Source organism: Podarcis erhardii (assembly GCF_964252035.2).
Source record: "Podarcis erhardii genome assembly, chromosome: 13".
In the NCBI taxonomy this organism is placed as follows: Eukaryota; Metazoa; Chordata; class Lepidosauria; order Squamata; family Lacertidae; genus Podarcis; species Podarcis erhardii.
The window spans coordinates 40,579,451-40,598,786 of NC_138502.1; the positions used below are offsets into that span (position 1 = coordinate 40,579,451).

Sequence of the window (19,336 nt, forward strand, 5' to 3'; positions counted from 1 at the left end):
GAAGCGGCTTAGTCATGCTGGCCGCATGTACGCCGGCTCCCTCGGCCAATAAAGAGAGATGAGCGCCGTAACCTCAGAGTTGGTCACGACTAGACCTAATGGTCAGGGGTCCCTTTACCTTTTAACTGTTGGGATGTAGGGCTCCCAGGTCAAAAAACGTAGGGTTTGCTGAGGGACTGAATCCTTGGCATTTCCCTGCGCATGGCCCCAGGAGCATAGAGGAGGAAGTCTTGATGAGTGACTATGAAACTGTCAGTAGAGCGCATTAGGTAGGACTTAACGCCCCTGTTGTCACAGCAACTGATCTATCCCACAAACCTCAACAGGAAACCTGCAAAAGGCAATCGGCAAGGGTTCTTGTTTTGTGCACTGCGTTGTGTTGCTCCTTCCCTCGTGATTGGCCGGTGGTTGAGAAAGTGAATTGTCCCTTTCCCGCCCGCCCTCATCCATTTTCTCCCCATTAAGGCGCTGCGTCTGGGTTCTGTGACATACCTCCTTGGCTGGCGTTGGCAATGGGCGACTGGGTCCCCAGAGCGTTTTCCCGGCGCAAATCACGTCGTCCGCCTGACCTTCCCAAGGTATGGTGATGTGGGAAAGGTAGATAGTTGCTAACTAATTCAAGAGTGCTGCTTTAGCGCTTGCTTTTGAGGTGGTGCAGAACTTGCCTTGTACTCCATGGACTAGGGCTGGAAATATGTGGATGTGTTAGGGCAGGCACCCCCAAACTCGGCCCGCCAGATGTTTTGGGACTACAACTCCCATCATCCCTGACCACTGGTCCTGTTAGCTAGGGATGATGGGAGTTGTAGTCCCAAAACATCTGGAGGGCCGAGTTTGGGGGTGCCTGTGTTAGGGCCTCTGGGCATGTGCAGAGTGTTTGCGCTCTCTCTCTGTTGAATAGCTACAGTCGGTCACTTGCATATCTGGGGCTAGGAATATGAGATTCCTAGGGAAGTTCATGCACGCCTTTTAGAAAGTAGTCAACAAGGGGGAAGGGTATTCCAATTGCTGATTAAAATACATCACACCCTGTTTAGAAGAGGTGGTGGATGATAGCAGGAAATTCATAATAATTTCCACCATGTAAAATCCACACACACACACACACCCCGCCCTCACCCCAAAGCTCTGGGCCTCTATCCCATGATTGTCAGAAGATGGGCCTACGCAGGATTCCCCATCGCAGCACCTCTGTGACTGGTAAATCTATTTATTTATTCTAGATTTTATATCCTGTCTTTCAAAAGTGAACATTTTTGCACAAGAAGGTGCACAAGGTAGACAAGCTAAACATTATATATATGCATATATAACAAAAATATGTAGGAATAATTCTAGTCAGTGTTTAACTGTGTTGCTTTGAACGTATGCTTTATATTTATGTTTTATCCTGGGTTGTTTTTACTTGACGTTTTAACGTGTTTATAAACCGCTTTGGGGGTTTTTTCTTAAGAATATACAGCGGTAAAGAAATGAGATAAATAATAAATAAAATCTAATGAATGTAGTAACTAGTCAACTAAAACATTGAAACATCCGCCGCTCCCTGTACAATAGAGTCTCAAGACTACAGCTCCCAACATAACTTAAAATACAATTACAGCAAAAACAGTGCCAGATTTCAGCAGATGTGCCTTGTCAGATTTCTGTGGAAAGCACAGGAGGCCTGTAGATTAGAGCAGCGAGCCCGTTCTTTGACTACATTCAATGCTCCATGCAGCTGTTATAGTGGGAAGAGGCCAGGGGGCTAGAGTACAGTATTTACCATTGCTTTTCTAAACAGTGGCATGCTATAATAATAATAACAATAATATTTTTATTGTTTATATGCCACCCATCTGACTGGATTACCCCAGCCACTCTAGGTGACTGACAACAAATTGAAACACAGTAAGACATCAAACATTAAAAAAATAATAATAATAATAATAATAATAATAATAATAATAATAATAATAATGCTATACTTTGATGGGAAAGTTGGCTTCTGGAAATGTTTAGAGGTGGGAAATCCTGATGTATCCACTCTTGGCCAGGTCTAGAACTTGCTCTGCGTTTTAAGTGTTGCATGAAAAAGTGTTTCACAATCTGCTGTCCCTCCTCCCTCCCCCCCCCCCGCCCCCAAAAGCACCGTGAACTGAAAGCTGGTGCCCTGTCTGGAAAACGTTAGGCTGCAGTCCCATATCTAGTCATAAGCCCTACTGAGCTTGCTTCCAAGGAGACTTGTGGAGCTTTGCACCTTTGGACAAGTAAAAAAGCCTTTTCAGGACCTGAACTTTGCTCAGGCAATTTAGAGCTGTTTGGGGTTTGCTCTCCCTCCTTCTCCTCCCCACATTGGCAAGACTGAGACAGGAAGGGGAAGTAAAAATGCCAAAGGTCTAAATTTAGTCAGGGACAAGAAAGTGGGGGCCATTGTGATAAATGTAGAGCTGAGCTAATTTTCTCTCTGAAGAGATTTTTCTGGGATTATTTTTTTTTATCACCCTCTCCCCCAAAGACCATCATCTGAATATTTCTGTGGTGCCCTAATAATACTGCGCCCTGCAAGGAGACTGAAGACTACCAGACCTTCTAATCCAACCCCCAAAGGACACAGTAAATAAATCAGCCTTTTACAGCCTGTTTAAAAGAGACCACAGATGGGGCTTGTGTACTATCTCTTGGAATTGGGTGCCATAATGGGGGGGCCCGCTTTTTTAAATATATGCTGGTGCTATTACTCCAAAGAGCAGTTTGGAGGGCTGCAGTGACCCATTTGCGGCCTAAAGAGCAGGTCAGTCTGGCTGGAGTCACGGCCACAATGACTGGGACTTGCTCTGGAATAAGCATGCATGAGATTGCAACTGTTTGGAATCTACTGAGGTCTTCGAGCAGTTTGCATGACTTGTTGTTTAGTCATTTAGTCGAGTCCGACTCTTCGTGACCCCATGGACCAGAGCACGCCAGGCACTCCTGTCTTCCACTGCCTCCCGCAGTTTGGTCAAACTCATGCTGGTAGCTTCGAGAACACTGTCCAACCATCTCGTCCTCTGTCGTCCTCTTCTCTTTGTGCCCTCCATCTTTCCCAACATCAGGGTCTTTTCCAGGGAGTCTTCTCTTCTCATGAGGTGGCCAAAGTATTGGAGCCTCAGCTTCAGGATCTGTCCTTCCAGTGAGCACTCGGGGCTGATTTCCTTCAGAATGGATAGGTTTGATCTTCTTGCAGTCCATAGGACTCTCAAGAGTCTCCTCCAGTACCATGACTGTTAGCCGGCCACTAAAAATATTTGAAGTGACGCTTTTCCTGCGTTCCAAGCGCTTCGTGCAGTTTCTTTGTGTTCCTTAATACAGACCAGTAACGTAGGCCGGCCTTGACCACAAAGTGGGGTTTCTGTATCCAGAGACAGTTTGGTTTTGAATGCTAGATTCTGAGCATAGGGTCCTGCTTTCATCTTCTGCCTCTGGGACTGGCTGACCTCTCTTGGAGACAGGGTGCTGGCCTAAGGGAGACAGTGGCCTCATTGCAGCAGACCTGTTTTGCTCTCCATGTTCAGGCCTTCAAAGATCCCATTGCCACAGACGACTTAAAAGTGGCCCTGGTGGTGTTTCAAGCTGAGTGATTTGAAGAGAGCACAAAATAGGTTTTCTCCGCCTCCACCCATGTCTGCTGTTGGGGGTGAAATCTGGCGCCTCCACTTCCTCCCATAAACTCAGCCAGGGCTTAGCTGCAGAATTGCATTCAGTGGTAGAATATGCAGAGTGATGATCCCCTCACTATCATTAGGTCACCGTTTCTCTTCCAAATCTGTTTTGCAAAGAAGGAACATTTCAGGTTCAGATTGGTTGAGAGTGGAGGGTTATTTCTTATTCTGTTAATATTTTCAGGTGGGATTCCATTGCTTGCCAGCAAATTCAGGTTGTGCAATTCAAGGCCTTGTGCAACAAACCCGATTCCCCCAAATATTGGATTATTTTTGCAATAGGGAAGGTGGTGAGAAAATGTACAGTGGTGCCTCGCAAGACGAAATTAATCCGTTCCGTGAGGCTCTTCGTATAGCGGTTTTTTCGTCTTGCGAAGCAAGCCCATTGACAGCTTAGCAGATTAGCGCTATTAGCGGTTTAGCGGCTTTTAGCGGATCAGCTGATAAGCGGCTTAGCGGCTTAGGAAAAGGGGGGGGGAGGGGAAAAAACCCGCAGGAACTCGCAAGACATTTCGTCTTGCGAAGCAAGCCCATAGGGAAATTCGTTTTGTGAAGCGCCTCCAAAACGGAAAACCCTTTCGTCTAGCGGGTTTTCTGTCTTGCGAGGCGTTCGTCTTGCGAGGCACCACTGTAATGAGAAGCTTGGGTTAATACTTGCACCGGCCGCTCCGTAAACAAATGGAGTGAATGTTTGTTTGCCCAGGTTGTCTAATCTCCTTGCAAACAGATTGGGGTGAGTGCTCAATAAACAGGTTGTCCAGAAGCGCCTTGAGACCAGTGACTTGTCTTGAGCTGGCCACAGTGATCCATGCGATGGTCACCTCCAGGCTTGATTATTGTAACTCGCTCTACGCGGGGCTGCCCTTAAAGCTGACCCAGAAACTCCAGCAGGTGCAGAATGCCGCGGCGAGGCTCCTTACGGGGTCCTTGCCGCGGGATCACATTCATCCAATGCTTTACCAGCTGCACTGGCTCCCGGTGGAATACAGGGTCAGGTTTAAGGTGCTGGTTTTGACCTTTAAAGCCCTATGCGGCCTAGGACCCTCATACCTACGGGACCGCCTCTCCTGGTATGTCCCACGGAGGACCTTAAGGTCCACAAATAACAACACTTTGGAGGTCCCAAGCCGCAAGGTGGTTAGCTTGGTCTCAGCCAGGGCCTTTTCAGTACTGGCCCCGACTTGGTGGAACGCTCTGTCTCAAGAGACTAGGGCCCTGCGGGACTTGACATCTTTCTGCAGGGCCTGCAAGACAGAGCTGTTCCGCCTGGCCTTTGGTTTCGACTCAGTCTGACCCTTATGTTTCCCTCCCCTTATGGTTTTGATTTATGGGCTACTATTAAAATGAGGCTGCATTTTAAATTGTATTTTAACCCATATTTTAATAAACTGTTTGTTTGTTTGTTTCCCCCTCCCCATTATGTTTTATTGTAATTTTATTGGTGTTAGCCGCCCTGAGCCTGGCTGTGGCCGGGGAGGGCGAGGTATAAATAAATTATTATTATTATTATTATTATTATTAAGGATAGATGCCTAGTTCACGACTGAAAGAGATTTGACCCAAAGATAGCTGAGTCAGTGTGCTGCCTTTGTGTTGTGTAGGGTGAGTTGTGGGAGACCCCAAAAGCCATACAGTCCACCCTGCTGCTCCACTCAGACTGATATTCTCCCCCCAGCCTGCTCTCTGCCTCCGTAGTTCCTCTTGGCTGGGTTGAGTTTTGCAACCTGGGATCTATTTATGTCCTCAGCCCTCGGCCGTCGCCTGCCCAAGAATAAAGCAGCCACTTCCCCCATTCAGAGTCAGCTCAGAGACTCTTGTCTCCCTGCCTGTTTCTGTCGTAAGCTCTTAACATCTTTGTGAGCCAACACCCACCGGCTCTGAGCGCTCCCAACTTGGCTCAAGGAGAATGCCCGTCTGAACTGTTGAACTTTGTCCATGCTTGGATGACCTCTCAGCTCTGCCTTTCATGTTGCCTGTTTCGGGAGCATAAGAAGCTTCCTTCTGCAGAATCACACCATTGTAGTTATACCCTTAACCCATACTTCTCTAGTTGACTTTCCGTTTGGAAGCTGCCATTTCCCTTATCACCCCTGATTTCACATACACCCCCCCCCATTCATTCACATGTCTTTCTCTTCCTCCTGCACATGTCTTTTTTATAGAATAATCTTTATTGGTTTTTCAATTACATACTCTACATACAGATATTGTATTACATTTTACATTTATACTTGCTCCTAAGAGCTGACTTCCCTCCTTCCTTCTTCTGGCTTTTTTATATCACCTCTAAATTTTTCGCATTGTCTTCATCCATTTTGTATACAGTGGTACCTCGGCTTACAGAAGCTTCAGGTTACAGACGCTTCAGGCTACAGACTCCGCTAACCCAGAAATAGTACCTCGGGTTAAGAACTTTGCTTCAAGATGAGAACAGAAATTGTACGGCAGTGGCACAGCGGCAGAGGAAGGCCCCATTAGCTAAAGTGATACCTCAGGTTAAGAACAGTTTCAGGTTAAGAACGGACCTCCGGAACGAATTAAGTTCTTAACCTGAGGTACCACTGTATTGTTCTTCTACTTCCATATTTGTCCATGATACATCTATAAACAAATAAGTCCTTCTATAAATACAATTCTTGTTGTCTGTCTATATTCATTTACAACTACTATTATTTACATTACCCACATTATACATTTTACTTCTTCTTATTTTTATTTATCCGATAATTTTCTTTGTATTTCTCATTATGAGGTTTATTTCAATTCTACTGGTTTCACTATTTCACCTTATTTTTCCTATGCACAACATAAATTTTTCCCATTCTTTCTGAAATGTTTCATCGCCCTGTTGTCGAATTTCCCCCGTTACTTTAGCTATTTCTGCATATTCCAATACCTTCTGTCGCTGTTCTTCTACTGTTGGCAATTGTTGTTGTTTCCAACCCTGGGCTAATAATAACCTCGCTGCTGTTGTTGCATATAAGAACAATTTCTGATCATTCTTAACAATATCCTCTGGCTTTTTCAAAAACGTATATCTAAAGATCTCCTTTAGTTCGTTGTATATGTTTTCCAAGTATGTTTTTACCTTATCACATGACCTCCTGGATGTGTTGTACCTTCACTTCTAAATTTGTAGGACAGTGTCTGCTTTTTATTTATTTTTCTGCAGCATCCTTCTCATGAATATATGCATTTTTGCAGACCTTTTACTTGGTACATGAAAGTTTTGTGCCCATTACTGGAAAAGTCCGAAATTTGGACAAGTGTGAAATTTGAAGGATGGTTGTTCTTTGGAAAGTGCAAATTAGGGTAGTTTGCCTTCAAATGTGAACTGAACTGAATCTCTTCCCCTTATGCACATCTTGATAGTGTTTTTTTTGGCTATGTGCACATTAGCTGCTTGAAACAGAGCGAGGGTCACAGAGTGGGTGGAGATACCTGCCCCTGATGCCAATTACCTGCTTGGTAATTGGGATGTGGGTGGCGCTGTGGTTTAAACCACTGAGCCTCTTGGGCTTGCCGATCGGAAGATCAGCGGTTCGAATCCCCGCAACGCAATGAGCTCCTGTTGCTCTGTGCCAGCTCCTGCCAACCAAGCTATTCGAAAGCATGCCAGTGCAAGTAGATAAATAGGTACCACTGTGGCGGGAAGGCAAATGGTGTTTCCGTGTGCTCTGGTTTCCATCATGGTGTCACATTGCGCCAGAAGCGGTTTAGTCAAGCTGGCCACATGACCTGGAAAGCTGTCTGTGGACAAATGCCGGCTCCCTCGTCCTGAAAGCTTGATGAGTGCCGCAACTCCATAGTTGCCTTTGACTGGACTTCACAGTCCAGGGGTCCTTTACCTTTACCTTTCTTTACCTGCTTGGTTTCCCTGCGCCAAACTCCAATTCACCACTGAAGCTGTCGTCTGCGCTTGTGCGACAGCTGCCTGAAATGTACACACCTCAGCTTAACTGCGGCTTGCGTTTTCAATCGGGGTGGTTGCCGTTTTTCAGGAAAGCACATCCAACAGGAATATTTCTCTAGAAGCTACAAGATACCTGTAGATTGTAGTTAATATCATGTGTAAAGGTAAAGGGACCCCTGACCATTAGGTCCAGTCGTGGCCGACTCTGGGGTTGTGGCGCTTATCTCGCTTTATTGGCCAAGGGAGCTGGCATACAGCTTCCGGGTCATGTGGCCAGCATGACTATGCCGCTTCTGGCGAACCAGGGCAATGGAAACACCATTTACCTTCCCGCCGGAGCAGTACCTATTTATCTACTTGCACTTTGACGTGCTTTTGAACTGCTAAGTTGGCAGGAGCAAGGACTGAGCAACGGGAGCTCACCCCGTTGCGGGGATTCGAACCACCGACTTTCTTATCGGCAAGTCCTAGGCTCTGTAGTTTAACCCACAGCGCCACCCGCGTCATGTGTACTCGGCTTCAAACACCAGAACTGGAGTGAGCAATAATGCGTATAGAGCCGCTCTATTCCCCAGTTGCTAACTATAGGCCTGGATAGCAAAAACAACCCTACACATTTCCTGTCAAGTGTTTCCCGCTTCTGAGTGGCGAGCAGCTCCACAGCTTTTCCTATGAACAAGAAAAAAATAGATTCACAAATAGATTAGGGCAGTACCATAAATGCAGGTGTGCCTCAGTAATGCAGGTCTTTATTCTATGTCTGATTCCCAACAGCGGCTGTGGCTGTCACAGGCAGCTGGCAAAGGTGTAAATGAGTTAATTCTGGCTAAATTCCTAGCTTTTCTTCCTAGAATCATAGAATTGTAGAGCATGAGGGGACACTGGTGGGTTATTTAGTCCAACCCCCTGAAGTGCAGGAATCCTGCGCACAGCCACCTCCGAGTGGGCTCGAACCACCAACCTTCTGGTTAACAGCCAGACGCACTCCTTAAATTCAGAAGATGTCAAGTCTAGCCTCAGTTTCTCTGCCCAAACTTGAAGGCAAGCTGCTCATTTGGGAAGCCATCCTGTTGATGGAATGGTCTGTTTCTGCCTGGGTAGTTCAGTCGGTAAAGTATGAAATCTCAGAGTTGTGGGTTCGAGCCCCACGTTGGGTGAAAAATTCCTGCATTGCAGGGTGCCGTGGTGTCCCTTCAAATTCCACGATTCTGTGGATGTCGGTGTGCAGTTCCTAAAGAGCTTGGGTCAACTGCTTCCACCTGGGAGTGTGGGGATCAGCACTCCCTATTTGCACATGGGTTTCACAGGTGGTGCTGTGGGTTAAACCACTGAGCCTAGGACCTGCCAATCAGAAGGTCAGCGGTTCGAATCCCTGCGACGGGGTGAGCTCCTGTTGCTCGGTCCCTGCTCCTGCCAACCTAGCAGTTCAAAAGCACGTCAAAGTGCAAGTAGATAAATAGGCAGGAGAGCCAGTGTGGTGTAGTGGTTAGGAGCGGTGGACTCGTAATCTGGTGAACCGGGTTCGTGTCTCCGCTCCTCCACATGCAGCTGCTGGGTGACCTTGGGCCAGTCACACTTCTCTCAGCCCCACTCACCTCACAGAGTGTTTGTTGTGGGGGAGGAAGGGAAAGGAGAATGTGAGCCACTTTGAGACTCCTTTGGGTAGTGATAAAACGGGATCTCAAATCCAAACTCTTCTTCTTCTTCTTCGTCTTCTTCCATGCGCTACTCTGGTTCGTCAGAAGCGGCTTAGTCATGCTGGCCACATGACCCGGAAGCTGTACGCCAGCTCCCTTGGCCAATAAACGAGATAAGTGCTGCAACCCCAGAATCGGCCATGACTGGACCTAATGGTCAGGTGTCCCTTTACCTTTAACCGAGGTCTAGTAGCAGCTCATGCACAGAGGAAGCTGAGTGAGGATGTGTGAGCAGAGGTGCCAGTAGGAAGCTCAGAATGAACTCACTATTCAAAGCGGGCAGGGAGGAGGTATCACTGCTTAAGCATGCCGACAAACAACTTTCTCTCAGCTGAGAAGCAGCTGGCTGTATAGTTTTGCAGTGATGACTGATTGAAACTCGGCAACGCATCTTGTATAATGATCAAGACTGAGTCCTGGCACAGAAAAGCCGGTCCCACGGCTAGGCTCTGATTCAGTTAGTGCAGCTCAGCACTTGCTCAGAGGCACTCTTTACCCCTGTTGCACATGTTCAGGGACTCGGGCTTGACACCAGCGAACAGGCTCTGGGGTGAGGCCTTCAATCAAATGGCACTCCCGAGTCAGAGGTACCCTGGGTCAGCCCTTGGGCAGCTCATCACTGATGAACCATAGAATTGTAGACTGGGAAGGGACCCTGGGGGTCATCAACCCCCTGCAATGACATCTGCCCTGGGCCTGGATCTAGGCACCCTTTTAATCTCCCTCATTACCCCTGTCTCAGTGTTGCTCTGAGGCATCAAGGGAAAATGCAAATGATGGCCAGGCCCAGCTACCCAGGGTTGATTAGAAAGCTGCCATCGCAACCCTGTGATCATCATCTGAGCCTCTCCTTTGTGTGCCTCCCCCACGAGAGGTCCAGAGGGTGGCAACCTGAGAACGGGGCCTTTTCCGCAGTGGCTCCCTGTTTGTGGAATTCTCTTTTTTTTTTTTTTTTTTTTTAAATAATTTTTATTGGGTTTTTACATTTTATAACAACAGACACACACACAAAGACAAAGACAAACAAACACACAAATACAATTACATACCCTAAATTTCTTTACCCACTTTCATTGACTTCCCCCCACCCCCTCCTCTTACATCCCAATTCCAAAATTAATTCAGCAAGTTCTTACCTAACCTCTTAAAGATATTCACATTGCTTTTAAAAATTAAGTTCTTTTGTTTGTCTATATTCAACTATCCAATTCTCTTATAATCATTAATTTCTTTTTTTTTTAAGGTCGATCTAACTTCCCCTTCACAAATTTTCCCTTTATTATATTAATTATAGGTCACATTGACCAAGTAAAACAAAACATAACATTTTATAGTTCTATTCTCTCCCCCCCCTGCCCCGGTTTCTGTCCCTTCCTAGACAAATGTCCAGAAAACAAACAAAAAATAGTTCTAGCCCGGATTCCTCACATCCGAGGCGTCTGATTCTCTGTCAGTCCCTCTCTGCCAACTATATTGGTAGTCCTCTTTGATGGTCCTAAGACCCCGAAGGAGTTCAGTCAGAGTCACATCATATTTTCTTTCGTCCTGAATGTTGAAGAGTGTTTGCTGCGAAAGACCATCTAGTTTTCCATACTCAAGAGAAAAGTCCCAATCATGTTGCTTTGTTCTTTCTAGTTTTAATATTCCAAGTACTCCAGGGGCTTCTCTCTTCTTCTTTCTCATCTTTCGCAGGTCTGTAATCCAGAGGTCTTCTTGCTCATACTCTAACACTGCAGATTCCTGGTTGATATTTTCCACTTGTAGTGTCTGAACTCCTTCTTTTTTCTCTGTCAATTCCAAAGGCATCTCTTCCTGCTCAGCTGCAGAATTTTTATCATGCATCTCCTTTGTGCATTCAGCAGAGTTGTTTGTTTCAGGATTCAAGGTCATAAAAACTTTACTTAGAGCCATACTCTGCTCCTGCAGGATTCCCACGAGAAAAAACATTTTTTCTATCTCCGCCAGTAATTTTCCCTCTGCAGCCATTGTAATGTCACTAATTCCCCCTAGGGGGCTTTCAGTTATTTAGTAGTCCTTTTCCAATAATCTGTTACTTTGTTATTATCAATACTTTGTTTCCAATCGCCTCAGTCCAAATATATCAGCTTTAATTCCAAGAGTTGTTAAATAGCAAAATTCTTTACTTTGTCCGCCCGTTTGACAGCTTCTTTGACAGCTGTCAAACTCCTTTCACTTCTTCCTCCGGCACCCAAATAGGACACTCCCGGGTTTTTTGGGGGGGATACACACAAAGTTCCAAATTCCCTTTCTCTCCAGCACAAAAATCTTGTTCTATCAAATTTGTGAGAAACTTTTAAATCATCAAAACAATATTCATTCCGCCTTAATTCTCCGTTCCTTGCTTTGAAACGTCTATAAGTAGAGGGGGTGCGGACTTCCCTTTAACACATCCCCCGATCGTGCCGAATTCACAGGATAAAATTTTTAAAGTCCAAATTCTACTACTCACGGGTCCTTTGTTATCCAGTCCAAATTTTGGGAAGAAAGTCAGCGCTCTCCGGCCATGGCTTGCGGCTTCGCTCTACCGAGGTAGCGGTCTACTCTCAGCACCACGCCACTCTCCGTACCCTCTCCGTAGCCTTTAAAAAGGCTCTTCGTGGGTCGGGGAGGGCGCTTAAGGTGCCCACCGAGTCACCAAGTCCGCAGGCTTCCGCGCCTGCGGTTTCTGAGGGTCCCCGTGTCGCCGGCACGGCAAGACCCGTCCTCAGTAGAGCCGATTCCCTCCGGAGCTCGGAGGGAATCCGCCATTAGCCGTTCGCGCTAACCCGGAAGTCCCCTGTTTGTGGAATTCTCTCCCCAGGGAGGCTCGCCTGGCGCCTTCATTGCATATCTTTAGGCCCCAGGCAAAAACATTTCCACCATCTGTTTGGCTGATAAACATTCTGTGGCCTTTTAAATGTGTCTGTGGGTTATTGGGTTGTTTTGCTTTTGTTTTATTGTGTATTTTACATTTTCGTTTTGTACTTTTATGTTGTGAACTGCCCTGCGGTTTTCTGATGAAGTGGGGTATACAAATCCAGCAAACCTGGAGCCAGCCCTGACCACAATGTTTGACCTATCATCTCCCCTCCCTTAGATAGAGAGAAATTTAGCAGATGAAGCTCTCCTGACATGGAGCTAAGATTATGCCAAGAGTATCACTTATTTTTAGGCTGACCCAGTGCAAGAAAGGTAGTAACTCTAGCTATGAGCCGAGAGATGTGGAAAGCGGGGAAAAGTACTGAACTCGACAAAGATAAAAGGAGCTGTTTTGGGAGCTGAATGGAAAGGGGGAAAAACCACCTTGATATTTCAGGGGCGCAGGATAACTTTTTGCTACTTGGGATGTAGGTCTGCTTGTTTGGAGTACCATAGAAAATTCTGCAAACTTCCTTTGCTGTCTCACCACAGAGCAAACTGATCCTCACAACTCCTGTCCACCAGGAAACAACATAAGTTTAATGTTTTAAATGGTTGGTGAGATTTATTTACAACATTTATATGTTGCCATTAATAAAAGCTTTCTCTGTGTAGTTCAAAAATAAAAGTTTTAAACCGTGAAATGTAAAAAAAAATTGGAATGTAACCAAGATGCAGAGTAAGCACTGAGAAAACCACAAATTACCGGTAAAAATAAAACTAAACCTATTTTAAAGGAAATCAGAATTGAGGCAGCCTAAAGAAGAGGAAATACTTCAGAACTGGCACAAAAAAAGCAAATTCCCTGGGCAAAAGCCTTTTTTTATGCTATATTTGTCTTTCTTTCTTTTTAATGGATCCTTCCTTTCAACTTGTAAATAAATTTTCTCAATGTAATAGTGTACAGTCTGACATACAGTTATGCACAGGGTTGTCTCTTGCTCCATTTCAAAATAGTTGGCCTGTGTTGCTTGATTTTCTTGTAGGTGCTGCATTCAGGTAAGTTTCAGGAAACGAATGGTCTGCCTTCCCCGTGAACTGCCTTTGGATTTCTCAGGTATATCCTTCAATAGACAGAAGCAGGTTTGATAGGGAGAAAGGACTACCAAACCTGTTAAGTTGTGGGTGAACATATCAGACGACACAGCGATTCTTCAAACAGCTCTTGTTTATTCACAGGCCAGGACAGAACTGAACTGAAGGGCTCAGTCAGCCTGCTTATGTAGAGCTCCAGTACCACGTTACTGTAACAACTTTCTAAAACTATCCAATCACTGAATGTCACTTTTGATCCTTCATTTGCATAACTATCTTCAGTATCCATCCAATCATTGAACGTCACTTTCAATCCTTCATTTGCATAACTATCTACAGTATCCCCCTGCTGGCTCAGGGTGAGAACTTCAGTACATAACAAAACCCACTTTTGGAACTGGGCCATTCATTGCTGGACACAACTGCGACGGGCCAGGCTTGTAGCAGCCAAGCAGACCAGCTGGAGAACCAAGAGAAACCAAACCTCAATGTGAATCGCTCTCGGGACATTGAGGGCACTTCTGTCAGACATGTCATTGTACTGGGGTGGGATTCAGTCACATCCTGGCAAATTCAGGTTGTGTACTTGATTAGGAGGTCTTGGGCAACAAGCTCAAGGTCAAGCCTTTTGCTGTAAGGAAAGTGATGGGGAAAGGCTCCAGAAAATGTGAGGTGGAACTTGCTTTGATGCAGCATTGTCTGGCCTCCCTGCAAGCAGATCTGAGTGAATGCTCAGGTCGTCTGGAAGCACCCTGAGTTAACATTATCTAATGGGAGAAAATGTGAGGAATATCAATCAATCAATCAATCAATCAATCTTTATTACGGTCCAGAGACCCAACAAATTGTTACAAAGCAATGCACAATTGAGACAGCCTACCTCCAGGTTAAACATGCATTTTGTTCAGACTTAAAGATAGGGATGGGACGTGGGAGGCACTGTGGGTTAAACCACAGAGCCTCGGGCTTGCAGATCAGAAGGTCGGTGGTTCGAATCCTCGCAACGGGGTGAGCTCCTGTTGCTCAGTCCCTGCTCCTGCCAACTTAGCAGTTCGAAAGCACGTCAAAGTGCAAGTAGATAAATAGGTACCGCTCCGGCGGGAAGGTAAATGGCGTTTCCGTGCGCTGCTCTGGTTCACCAGAAGTGGCTTAGTCATGCTGGCCACATGACCCGGAAGCTGTACACCAGCTCCCTCGGCCAGCAAAGCGAGATGAGTGCCACAACCCCAGAGTCGGCCACGACTGAACCTAATGGTCAGGGGTCCCTTTACCTTTACCTTAAAGATAGGGATCATTGGTTCTTGCAACCATTGATAAAAACTTCACCACTGCTAATGTTCTAGCTTTTGTCCAGTCTTCCAATAGAAACCTGACATAGTGAGCCTCTGATTTTCCTGGGAAAGGTACCAGCAAGGGTAATAGAAGAATATAGGAAATACAACGTATAGGAGCTAGGTGACAAGGGAAGTTTGGGCGTTACAAAAGATGAAGATGTTCACATCCAGCTGACCAAACATTAGAAATCCAGCATGTTTCTGTGGATTGGAGGCTTTGGGCGTCCTGCCTCTGTGTGTCACGTAATTGTGTGATGATGCAGTTGGCTGACGACGACTTATTTTATTTCTTATTTTCAGCCTCAGCCAAGCAAGGAGGTGGCTGAAGATCCTGTGTATGTGAATCTCCAGGAGCTCCGGTTGGAACGGAGTCCCTCCACTACAAGCAAAACTGAATCCATACCCCAGCCCCACCTCAGCAGCCCCCCGGCCAGCTGGGAGACCCACACGGACGCAGAAAGTGGCCGCTTGTTCTATTACAACTCGGCCACCGGCCAAACGACCTGGGAGCCTCCCTTTGACGGTCCTGCCGGCGGCGGGAGTCCCCCTCCTTCTTGCTCTCCCTTGCTTGCCCTCAGCCCTGCCACACCTGCCGAGTGGGACCAATATGTAGACGAGGCCAGCGGGCAGGTGTTCTTCTACAACACATCGACCGGCGAGACGTCGTGGGACGCACCCCGGATGGACGAAACCCTCAATTATCCGGAGATGCAGCCTGCATTTGTGCCCTACAGCCCTGTGGATCGGAGGGTAAATGTCGGGGAGGGGTCTACTGGGTCTTGGGGTGGCAGGCAAATTCTGATTCTGCAGTGGATAGCCCACAGAAGTCTAGTTTGTGTATTGAGGACTGAGGACAATCTACGTCCAGGGATGAGAACAGTGCCAGATTTACGTGCAGTATAAGCCATGGGTAGGCAAACTAAGGCCCGGGGGCCGGATCCGGCCCAATTGCCTTCTCAATCCGGCCCGTGGACGGTCCGGGAATCAGCATGTTTTTACATGAGTAGAATGTGTGCTTTTATTTAAAATGCATCTCTGGGTTATTTGTGGGGCATAGGAATTCGTTCATGTTTTTCCCCAAAATATAGTCCAGCCCACCACATGGTCTGAGGGACGGTAGACCGGCCCACGACTGAAAAAGTTTGCTGACCCCTGTTCTATACTAGTCTAATGATTGTTGAATGTTACTTTATTTGATAAAGTAGGTTGTTTACTTTAAAGCTCTGTTTTATATTATCACATTTTTGTATTGCATCAGATTGTTACAAGGTGTGCATTCTTTGTTTCTTCAGCTTGTAGACCACCTTGAGTATTGTAAGATAGAAAGGTGGTATACAAATTAAAAGTGACAGGTCGGCAGGGTCAAATTGGAACCCATGCCAGGTCCAATTAGACCCGTGGGCCAAAGGTTCCCTGCTATAGATTAGCAGGTGCCCACCCTATCGATCAGGAGAAGGCCTCTGTATTTATAAGCCTTTGGAAGCACAGTCAGAAATGCCTGCTGCCTTTTTGGTTTGTAGCTCTTTGCTCCCTCCCTATCTTCTGGGGGCAGAGGGACGCGGGCGGCACTGTGGGTTAAACCACAGAGCCTAGGGCTTGCCGACCAGAAGGTTGGCGGTTCGAATCCCCGCGACGGGGTGAGCTCCCGTTGCTCAGTCCCTGCTCCTGCCAACCTAGCAGTTCGAAAGCACGTTGAAATGCAAGTAGATAAATAGGTACCGCTCCGGCGGGAAGGTAAACAGCATTTCTGTGCGCTGCTCTGGTTCGCCACAAGTGGCTTAGTCATGCTGGCCACATGACCCGGAAGCTGTATGCTGGCTCTCTCAGCCAATAAAGCGAGATGAGTGCTGCAACCCCAAAGTCGGCCACGACTGGACCTAATGGTCAGGGGTCCCTTTACCTTTTTCTTCTGGGGGAAGATTCTCTAAGGAGATTTAAGAACCCCTGAATTATTGTTTGACAACATGCTATGTGCTGACCTCTTGTCTGAAACCTCCTTCAGCCGCCAACTCCAGAAACTGACTACCCCAACCTTTCTCCCGATGAACTTGAGCCCTACCCTGAAGAAGATTATTCTCCGGTTGGCTCCTACCAGCCGCTGGACGGACTCTGCGTTCCCTCTGCATACCAAGGCTGGCCGTCCTATGGCAACCAAGAAGGACTGGTGTTTGATGGTGACCAGTATGCCTCCAACCCGGTAAGGAGGGCTCGGAAAGCCTGTGGGTCTGTGCACTGGGGTAACCATGCTCCATTTGCCACGGTTTGCCATGCTGTCGTTCGTTCAGGGTTGCTGGGAGTTGTCACTCCAGGAGAGGGAACTACAGTACCCAGAATTCTTTGAGGGGAAAGAGCGTGCACAGAGTCACTAAGCACAGAAGAGGAGATAAGCATTCCCAAATGGAAATAAGCGTAATCTTATTCCACCAAAGGCTACTTTGGCCACCCAGCTGTAAAAACTCAGACCTGTTTGCCAGCTGCCTTGTAACACCCTTAAATCTTCTGTGTTTCTGCCCCCTCTGCTACAAACTGAAGAGGGCTGGAGTTTATTCCCCATTTTAACCAGAAAGTGTGTCCTCTTGGCTGGCCTGTTGTTATAGCCACTAGTTGTCATGGGTCATTGAAAAAAACCGCTTGAGGCCTTTGAAATGTCAGATGATCATCACTGAAAGTTATAGCAAGTGATCATGTTATACAAAACATTATCGTAAGTGGTCAATGAAACCAGCAACCCTGTGAAAATAACAAATACCGCCTTTTTTAAAGCTGGCAAGATCCTGAGCCTGTTTTAAAAGCTGCTTTGGGGGCAGAAATTCAAGGTGAAGATTCTCCTTCTGATTTGGGGATTAAGCTTTGAAGAAAGTTTTTTTAATAAAAAAGCACAAGTCAAAATTCAGTTTTTCCTCTGTTTTCTGTTTCTTATTAAATGGTATGGACTAGCTGATGGCAAGGCTTTTCTTCTGTGGTACTATCAACACAGGGACACGGATGGTGCTGTGGGTTAAACCACAGAGCCTAGGACTTGCCGATCAGAAGGTCGGCAGTTCGAATCCCCACAATGGGGTGAGCTCCCGTTGCTCGGTCCCTGCTCCTGCCAACCTAGCAGTTCGAAAGCACGTCAAAGTGCAAGTAGATAAATAGGTACCGCTGTGGTGGGAAGGTAAACAGCGTTTCCGTGCGCTGCTCTGGTTCGCCAGAAGATGCTTAATCATGCTGGCCACATGACCTGGAAGCTGTACGCCGGCTCCCTCGGCCAATAAAGCGAGATGAGCACCACATCCCCAGAGTCGGCCACAACTGGACCTAACGATCAGGGGTCCCTTTACCTTTACCTTTACTATCAACACAAACACAGGAATATTTGGGCAGGGCTTCAAGGGCGCTGTGGGCTGATCAGCAGCTTGCGACATACCCCTGTTCTGTGTTGCTCCTGCTAATAAAAGGATATCTTCCAGGTCGCTGCATCCGGCCACCATCACCACAGTACCAGCAGTGGGTCCAGCCTGGACAGCAGCCCTTTTGGAAACTGGGTACCCTTCTCTGGGCCAAAGGAGGGACAGGTAAGGAAAACCCTCAATTGTGTTGGACTGGTGGAGGAAAATCTGAAGTGGGAATCCATATCCCATTGAGGAAGGTATATCTGCAGGTTTCCTGATCCTTCCTGCATTTTGAGCTACAAGGTTCATCTGTGGAAAGATTAGGGTGGGGGAGAGAAATTAATAAGATGCTATAGGGTGGTGAGCTGAGGACCCAATTTCCTTCTGCTCCATAAAGAGTCAGCTGATAACTCTTGTGGCCACAATTCCCACTTCTGCCATTTCCCTTCTGTTTTCTCTTGATTGGTAACTGGGAGACTGGGCATCGCATGTAAGGCCACATCTGCAAACATACTGGTACATTGAAATTTAATATATAGTCCTTTAAATATTGCATGTGGCCTAAGGGCATTCCCCAGGCAGCTGTTTTATATTCTGCAGTATGTTCTTGCCACAAAAGTACAGTAATAATAATAATAATAATAATAATAATAATAATAATAATAATTTTTATTTACACCCCGCCCTCCCCAGCCAGGGCCGGGCTCAGGGTGGCTAAAAAGCAATAATAAAAGCAAGTTGAATGAATACAACTTAAAAACAAGATTAAAATACAACAATTAAAATATTGAAACATTAAAATGCAGGCCTCATCACAGGAGGAGAAAGGAAAAAGGAAAAAGAAAGAGGGGGAGGGAATCAAATTGGCTCCAAGCCAAAGGCCAGGCGGAACAACTCTGTCTTACAGGCCCTGCGGAAAGAAATCAGATCCTGCAGGGCCTTGGTCTCATGAGACAGAGCGTTCCACCAGGCCGGAGCCAGTGTTGAAAAGGCCCTGGCTCTGGTTGAAGCTAATCTAACTTCCTTAGGGCCCGGGACCACTAGGATGTTGCTATTTATGGACCTTGAGGCTCTCCGTGGGGCATACTGGGCGAGGCGGTCCAGTAGTGTGTCACTGGTGGATTTATTCTGTTCTATAAGTTGTTTTTGCGATGCTTCCCCAGGGCTGCCCTAATATTGCTGTCTGTAGTGCAGCAAAAGCAGGACATAGGTGAAAACAGAACTTTGGGGACAAAGTATTTGTGGTATCAAGATTTTAGCAGGAAGCGACAGGATATGCACTGATTGGTGTCAGTCTTTCACATAAGTAACAAGAGATGCCCATTAGAGGCTGTTGAAAGCACATGACTTCCCTCAAAAAAATCCTGGAAACTGTAGCTTCTTA

The 19,336-nt window shown here is 46.5% G+C and overlaps 1 protein-coding gene across 5 annotated transcripts in view; it reads left to right on the forward strand.

Annotated features, from left to right (window-relative positions):
* Positions 1–19,336, forward strand: part of ARHGAP27 (Rho GTPase activating protein 27) — a 68,608-nt gene that overhangs the window by 26,428 nt on the left and 22,844 nt on the right. For 4 of the 5 annotated variants that reach the window (XM_081837714.1, XM_081837712.1, XM_081837713.1 and 1 more), the window contains 3 exons: positions 14,879–15,328; positions 16,581–16,775; positions 18,031–18,135. In XM_081837714.1, coding sequence (XP_081693840.1) covers positions 14,879–15,328; positions 16,581–16,775; positions 18,031–18,135 — 750 coding nt within the window. Of the gene's footprint in view, positions 1–429; positions 579–14,878; positions 15,329–16,580; positions 16,776–18,030; positions 18,136–19,336 lie in introns of those variants that run through there. The other variant, XM_081837716.1, reaches the window with a different exon arrangement.